Source organism: Ammospiza caudacuta, chromosome 35 (genome assembly GCF_027887145.1).
Source record: "Ammospiza caudacuta isolate bAmmCau1 chromosome 35, bAmmCau1.pri, whole genome shotgun sequence".
NCBI lineage: Eukaryota > Metazoa > Chordata > Aves > Passeriformes > Passerellidae > Ammospiza > Ammospiza caudacuta.
In genome coordinates, this window is record NC_080627.1 from 1,809,333 (window position 1) to 1,816,791 (window position 7,459).

At 57.5% G+C, this 7,459-nt stretch overlaps 2 protein-coding genes across 2 annotated transcripts in view; one reads left to right on the forward strand and one right to left on the reverse strand.

Moving 5' to 3' along the window:
• Positions 1-494: 494 nt before the first annotated feature.
• Positions 495-7,453, forward strand: SNRPD2 (small nuclear ribonucleoprotein D2 polypeptide). The gene is made up of 3 exons (XM_058822850.1): positions 495-515; positions 3,451-3,630; positions 5,227-7,453. Coding segments are annotated over exons 1-3 (357 nt in total). The 5' UTR covers positions 495-513; the 3' UTR covers positions 5,402-7,453.
• LOC131570476 (proline-rich protein 2-like) overlaps positions 5,625-7,459 on the reverse strand; it is a 4,890-nt gene continuing 3,055 nt past the window's right edge. Inside the window, exon 5 of the mRNA XM_058822829.1 lies at positions 5,625-5,730. Within this exon, the coding sequence (XP_058678812.1) occupies positions 5,625-5,730 (106 nt within the window). The remainder of the gene's footprint in view (positions 5,731-7,459) is intronic.

Here is a 7,459-nt window from a genome sequence, read left to right on the forward strand (position 1 = left end):
CTTCCCCAAATCCTCTCTGGGACCCCAAAACCCCCTCGAGTTCCCCCAAATTCCCCTCTGGATCCCCCAAAATCTCCTCCGGGACCCCCAAAATCCCCCTGGATGTCCCAAATTCCCCTCTGGGACCCCCAAATCCTCTCTGAGACCCCCCCAAAATCCCCACGGGACCCCCCTGGATTCCCCAAATTCCCCAAAATCCCTCCAAATATCCCCAAAATTCCTCAAAATATCCCCAAATTCCTCTCTGGGACCCCCAAAACACCCGTGAATTCCCCAAATCCCCGCTGAGACCCCCAAAATTGCCCTCGGACCCCCCAAAATTCCCCCAAATTCCCCCGGGACCCCCAAACTCCCCTGAGGCCACGCCCCTTACCAAGACCACGCCCACACACTTTAGCCCCGCCCACCTCGAGCTCCCATTGGATGCCGCCTTCGCAGCGACCCGGAAGTTGCTCCGCCCAGGCCGTGCCCCGGAAGCGCAGCGGGAGCGGCGGGAGCGACAGAGCGGCAGCCATGTGAGAGCGGCGGGGGAAAAACAGGGGAAATAACGGGAAAAACGGGGAAAAACGGGAAAAAATCTGGGAACAAAAGGGAATAAACGGGGAAAATTCGGGGGGGAAAGCGGAATGGGCGGCGGCGGGAGAGCGGGGAGGGGAGCGGCGAGCGGGGGGAACCGGGGAGAGGCGGAACTGGGGAATGAGGGAGCGGGGGAGAGACGGAACGGGGGCGGGACCGGGCCTGGGCCTGGGCCTGGTTTGGGCCTGGTTCTGTCGCCGCGCTGTCCCCAGACCGGTCCCGGTGTCCCCAAATCTGTCTGGTGTCACCGAACCTGTCCCCAGACCTGTCCGGTGTCCTCAGAGCTGTCGCCGTCCCTGTCCTGGTGTCTCCAAACCGGTCCCGGTGTCCCCAGACCTGACCTGCTGTTCCCAAACCTGTCCCCCATCCCTGTCCTGGTGTCCCCAAGCCTGTCCCGGGGTCCTCAAAGCGGTCCTGGTGTCCCCAGTCCTGTCCTGGTGTCCTCACACTTGTCCCCATCCCTGTCCAGTGTCCTCGAACTTGACCTGGTGTTCCCAGACCTGTCCCGGTGTCCCCAAACCGGTCCTGGTGTCCCCAAACTTGTCCCTAAACCTGTCCCCAAACCTGTCCTGTGTCCCCAAACCTGTCCTGATGTCCCCAAACCTGTCCTGTGTCCCCAAACCGGTCCCGGTGTCCCCAAACCAGTCCTGGTGTCCCCAAACTTGTCCCTAAACCTGTCCCCAAACCTGTCCTGTGTCCCCAAACCTGTCCTGTGTCCCCCAACCTGTCCTGGTGTCCCCAAACCTGTCCTGTGTCCCCAAGCCTGTCCTGGTGTCCCCAAACCTGTCCTGTGTCCCCAAACCTGTCCTGGTGTCCCCAAACCTGTCCTGTGTCCCCAAACCAGTCCTGTGTCCCCAAACCCGTCCTGGTGTCCCCAAACTGATCCCGGTGTCCCCAGAGCAGTGCAGTGTCCCCAGACCTGTTCCCAAACGGGTCCCGGTGTCCCCAGACGTGTCCTGCCATGTTCCTGTCTGCGGGATCCAGGTGTCCCCATGCTGTCCCCACGTGTCCCAGTGTCCCCACAATGTTCCCGGTGTCCCCCTGATGTCCCCATGGTGTCCCCCATGTCCCCAGGAGCTGCTGGACGAGGCCAAGAGCGAGATGGCCCCGAGGAACCATCTCCGTGTCCCTCCATGTTCCTGTGTCCCCACGTTCCCCTGAGTCCCGTGGTGTTCCCCACGATGTCCCCATGACATCCTGATGTCCCAGTGATGTCCCCAATGTCCCCCCGATGTCCCCAGGAGCTGCTGGACGAGCCCAAGAGCGAGATGACCCCAGAGAACATCTCCATGTCCCCACATCCGCGTGTTCCTTTGACGTTCCCCTGATTTCTGTGATGTCCCCATGGTATCCTGGTGTCCCCACGATGTCCCCACTGTCCCAATGATGTCCCCATGGTGTCCCTGGTGTCCCCAGGAGCTGCTGGACGAGCCCAAGAGCGAGATGACCCCAAAGAACATCTCCATGTCCCCACATTCCCCTGATTTCTGTGAAGTCCCCGTGGTATCTCCATGTCCCAGTGATGTCCCCAATGTCCCCCTGATGTCCCTGGTGTCCCCAGGAGCTGCTGGACAAGCCCAAGAGCGAGATGACCCCAGAGAACATCTCCATGTCCCCACGTCCCCCGTGTTCCTTTGATGTTCCCCTGATTTCTGTGATGTCCCCGTGGTACCTCCATGTCCCAGTGATGTCCCCAATGTCCCCCTGATGTCCCTGGTGTCCCCAGGAGCTGCTGGACAAGCCCAAGAGCGAGATCACCCCAGAGAACATCTCCATGTCCCCACGTCCCCCGTGTTCCTTTGATGTTCCCCTGATTTCTGTGATGTCCCCGTGGTATCTCCATGTCCCAGTGATGTCCCCAATGTCCCCCTGATGTCCCTGGTGTCCCCAGGAGCTGCTGGACAAGCCCAAGAGCGAGATGACCCCAGAGAACATCTCCATGTCCCCACGTCCCCCGTGTTCCTTTGATGTTCCCCTGATTTCTGTGATGTCCCCGTGGTACCTCCATGTCCCAGTGATGTCCCCAATGTCCCCATGGTGTCCCCGGTGTCCCCAGGAGCTGCTGAACGAGCCCAAGAGCAAGATGACCCCAGAGAACATCTCCATGTCCCCACCTCCCCGTGTTCCTTTGACGTTCCCCTGATTTCTGTGATGTCCCCGTGGTACCTCCATGTCCCAGTGATGTCCCCATGACATGCTGATGTCCCCGTGGTGTCCCCAGGAGCTGCTGAACAAGCCCAAGAGCGAAGTGACCCCAGAGAACATCTCCATGTCCCCATGTCCCCCGTGTTCCTTTGATGTTCCCCTGATTTCTGTGATGTCCCCGTGGTATCTCCATGTCCCCATGACATGCTGATGTCCCCGTGGTGTCCCCAGGAGCTGCTGAACGAGCCCAAGAGAGAGATGACCCCAGAGAACATCTCCATGTCCCCACGTCCCCTGTATTCCTTTGACGTTCCCCTGATTTCTGTGAAGTCCCCGTGGTACCTCCATGTCCCCAATGTCCCCCTGATGTCCCCGTGGTGTCCCCAGGAGCTGCTGAACAAGCCCAAGAGTGAGATGACGCCCGAGGAGCTGCAGAAACGTTCTCCATATCCCCATGTCCCCTTGTTCCCCTGAGTTCCGTGATGTTCCTCATGATGTCCCCATGGTATCCTGGTGTCCCCACGATGTCCCCTCTGTCCCAATGATGTCCCCCTGATGTCCCTGGTGTCCCCAGGAGCTGCTGGACGAGCCCAAGAGCGAGATGACCCCAGAGAACATCTCCATGTCCCCACCTCCCCATGTTCCTTTGATGTTCCCCTGATTTCTGTGATGTCCCCATGGTACCTCCATGTCCCCAATGTCCCCCTGATGTCCCCGTGGTGTCCCCAGGAGCCTGCTGAACAAGCCCAAGAGCGAGATGACACCCGAGGAGCTGCAGAAGCGCGAGGAGGAGGAGTTCAACACGGGCCCGCTGTCGGTGCTGACGCAGAGCGTCAAGAACAACACGCAGGTGCTCATCAACTGCCGCAACAACAAGAAGCTGCTGGGCCGCGTCAAGGCCTTCGACAGGTGGGGCTCCGTGTCACCAGGGTGTCACCTGGGCCACCGCGGTGTCACCAGGGTCTCTGTGGTGTCCCCATGGTGGCCCCATGGTGTCCCCATGGTGGTCTCAGTTCTCATGGGTTTCCCTGGGCCTTCAACAGATTCGTCTCCAGGGTTTTTAATGTACCCAAGGTGTCACCAAAGTGTCACCTGGGTCAGATCAGTGTCCCCATGGTGTCCCCATGGTGGTCTCAGTTCTCATGGGTTCCCCTGGGCCTTCAACAGATTCGTCTCCAGGGTTTTCAATGTCCCCAAAGTGTCCCCAGGGTCCCTATGATGTTCCCATGGTGTCCTCAATGTCCCCATGGTGTCCACAGTGTCCCCAAGGTGTCCCCATGGTGGCCTCGGTTCCCCCAAGTTCAGCTCAGTGTCATCACGGGTTCCCCTGGGCCTTCGGCAGATTTTTCTCCAGGGTTTTCAATGTCCCCAAGGTGTCCCCAAGGTCCCCTATGATGTCCCCATGGTGTCCTCAATGTCCCCATGGTGGCCCCATGGTGGTCTCAGTTCTCATGGGTTCCCCTGGGCCTTCAGCAGATTCGTCTCCAGGGTTTTTACCCTGTCCCCAGGGTCCCTGTGGTGTCCCCATGGTGTCCTCAGTGTCACCACAGTGTCCCCATGGTGGCCCCATGGCGGTCTCAGTTCTCCCAAGTTCAGCTCAGTGTCATCACGGGTTCCCCTGGGCCTTCGGCAGATTCATCTCCAGGGTTTTCAGTGTCCCCAAGGTGTCACCAAGGTCTCACCTGGGTCAGATCCGTATCCCAATGGTGTCCCCATGGTGGTCTCAGTGTCACCACAGTGTCCCCAAGGTGTCCCCATGGTGTCCCCAAGTTCCCATGAGTTCCTCTGGGCCTTCAACAGATTCATCTCCAGGGTTTTCAGTGTCCCCCTGAGTGTCACCAAAGTGTCCTCAAGGTCCCTATGATGTCCCCATGGTGTCCTTAGTGTCCCCAGGGTGTCCCCATGGTGGCCTCAGCTCTCAAGGGCTCTCCTGGGCCTTCAACAGATTCATCTCCAGGGTTTTCAATATACCCAAGGTGTCACCAAGGTGTCACATGGGTCCTCAAGGTGTCACCTGGGTCCCTATGATGTCCCCATGGTGTCCCCAAGTTCAGCTCAGTGTCATCACGGGTTCCCCTGGGCCTTCAACAGATTCATCTCCAGGGTTTTCAGTGTCCCCAAGGTGTCCCCAAGGTCCCCATGATGTCCCCATGGTAGCTTGAGTTCTCCTAAGGTCACCTCAGTATCATGATGGGTTCCCCTGGGCCTTCAACAGATTCATCTCCAGGGTTTTCAGTGTCCCCAAGGTGTCTCCAGGGTGTCACCAGGGTCCCCAAAGTGTCAGCAGTGTCCCCAGGGTGTCCCTGTGGTGGCCTCATGGTGTCCCCACGGTGTCCTTAGTTCTCATGAGTTCCTCTGGGCCTTCAACAGATCCATCTCCAGGGTTTTCCATGTCCCCAAAGTGTCACCAGGGTGTCACCAGGGTTTTTCCCCCAAACTCCATTTCCTGACCCCAAAATCCCGTTTTTTCCCCCAAAACCCCCACGTTTCCCCCCCCCCGCCCAGGCACTGTAACATGGTTCTGGAGAACGTCAAGGAGATGTGGACGGAGGTGCCCAAGAGCGGCAAGGGCAAGAAGAAATCCAAGCCCGTCAACAAGGACCGCTACATCTCCAAGATGTTCCTGCGCGGGGACTCGGTCATCGTGGTGCTCCGGAACCCCCTCATCGCCGGGAAATAGAGAATTCCTGGTGGAAACATCTTCTGGAACCTTCTGGAACCTTCCGAGATCCCTCAGAACCATCGCAGAACCTTCAGAACCATTGCAGAACCTTCCAGAACCTTCTCAGATCCTCCAGAACCTCCCCAGAGTGACTTGGTCACCGTGGTCCTCTGCAACCCCCTCATCGCCGGGAAATAGAAAATTCCTGATGGAAACATCTTCTGGAACCTTCCCAGAACCCTCAGAACCATCGCAGAACCTTCAGAACCATTGCAGAACCTTCCCAGATCCTCCAGAACTTTCCCAGAGCGACTCGGTCATCGTGGTGCTCCGAAACCCCCTCATCACTGGGAAATAGGGATTGGTGTCTCTGGAACCTTCCAGAACCTTCTGGAACCTTCCCAGATCCCTCAGAACCATCCCAGATCCTCCAGAACCTTCCCAGAGCGACTCGGTCATCGTGGAGCTCCAAAACCCCCTTATCGCTGGGAAATAGGGATGGACATCTCCAGAACCTTCCCAGATCTCTCAGAATCGTTGCAGATCCCTCAGAACCATTGCAGAACCTTCCAGAACCTTTCCAGATCCTCCAGAACCTTCCCAGAGCGACTCGGTCATCGTGGTGCTTCGAAACCCCCTCATCACTGGGAAATAGGGATGGACATCTCCAGAACCTTCTGGAACCTTCCCAGATCCCTCAGAACCGTTGCAGAACCTTCCAGAACCCTCCCAGATCCTCCCGAACCATCCCAGAGCGACTCCATCATCGCTGGGAAATAGAGATGGACATCTCCAGAACCTTCTAGAACCTTCTGGAACCTTCCCAGATCCCCCAGAGCGGCTCCATCATCATCATCCTCCACAACCCCCTCATTGCTGGGAAATAGGGATTGGACATCTCCGGAACCTTCTGGAATCTTCCCAGATCTCTCAGAACCATTGCAGATCCTCCAGAACCATTCCAGAACCTTCCCAGAGCGGCTCCGTCATCGTTGTGCTCCACAATCCCCTCATCGCTGGGAAATAGAGATGGACATCCCTGGAACCTTCCAGAACCTTCTAGAACCTTCCCAGATCCCTCAGAACCTTCCCAGAGCGACTCGGTCATCGTGGTCCTCCGAAACCCCCTCATTACAGGGAGATAGAGAATTCCTGATGGGAACATCTTCTGGAACCATCCCAGATCCCTCAGAACCATCGCAGATCCCTCAGAACCATTGCAGAACCTTCCAGAACCATCCCAGATCCCTCAGAACCATTGCAGAACCTTCCAGAACCTCCCCAGAGCGACTCGGTCATCGTGGTGCTGCGCAACCCCCTCATCGCAGGGAGATAGAGAATTCCTGATGGGAACATCTTCTGGAACCTTCTGGAACCTTCCCAGATCCCTCAGAACCATCCCAGATCCCTCAGAACCATCCCAGATCCCTCAGAACCATCGCAGAACCTTCAGAACCATCCCAGATCCCTCAGAACCATCCCAGATCCCTCAGAACCATTGCAGAACCTTCCAGAACCATCCCAGATCCCTCAGAACCTTCCCAGATCCCTCAGAACCATCCCAGATCCCTCAGAACCATTGCAGAACCTTCCAGAACCTTCCCAGATCCCTCAGAACCTTCCCAGATCCCTCAGAACCATCGCAGAACCTTCCAGAACCTTCCCAGAGCGACTCGGTCATCGTGGTCCTGCACAACCCCCTCATCGCAGGGAGATAGAGAATTCCTGATGGGAACATCTTCTGGAACCTTCTGGAACCTTCCCAGATCCCTCAGAACCATCCCAGATCCCTCAGAACCATTGCAGAACCTTCCAGAACCTTCCCAGATCCCTCAGAACCATCCCAGATCCCTCAGAACCATCCCAGATCCCTCAGAACCATCGCAGAACCTTCCAGAACCTTCCCAGAGCGACTCGGTCATCGTGGTCCTGCACAACCCCCTCATCGCAGGGAGATAGAGAATTCCTGATGGGAACATCTTCTGGAACCTTCTGGAACCTTCCCAGATCCCTCAGAACCATCCCAGATCCCTCAGAACCATCGCAGAACCTTCCAGAACCTTCCCAGAGCGACTC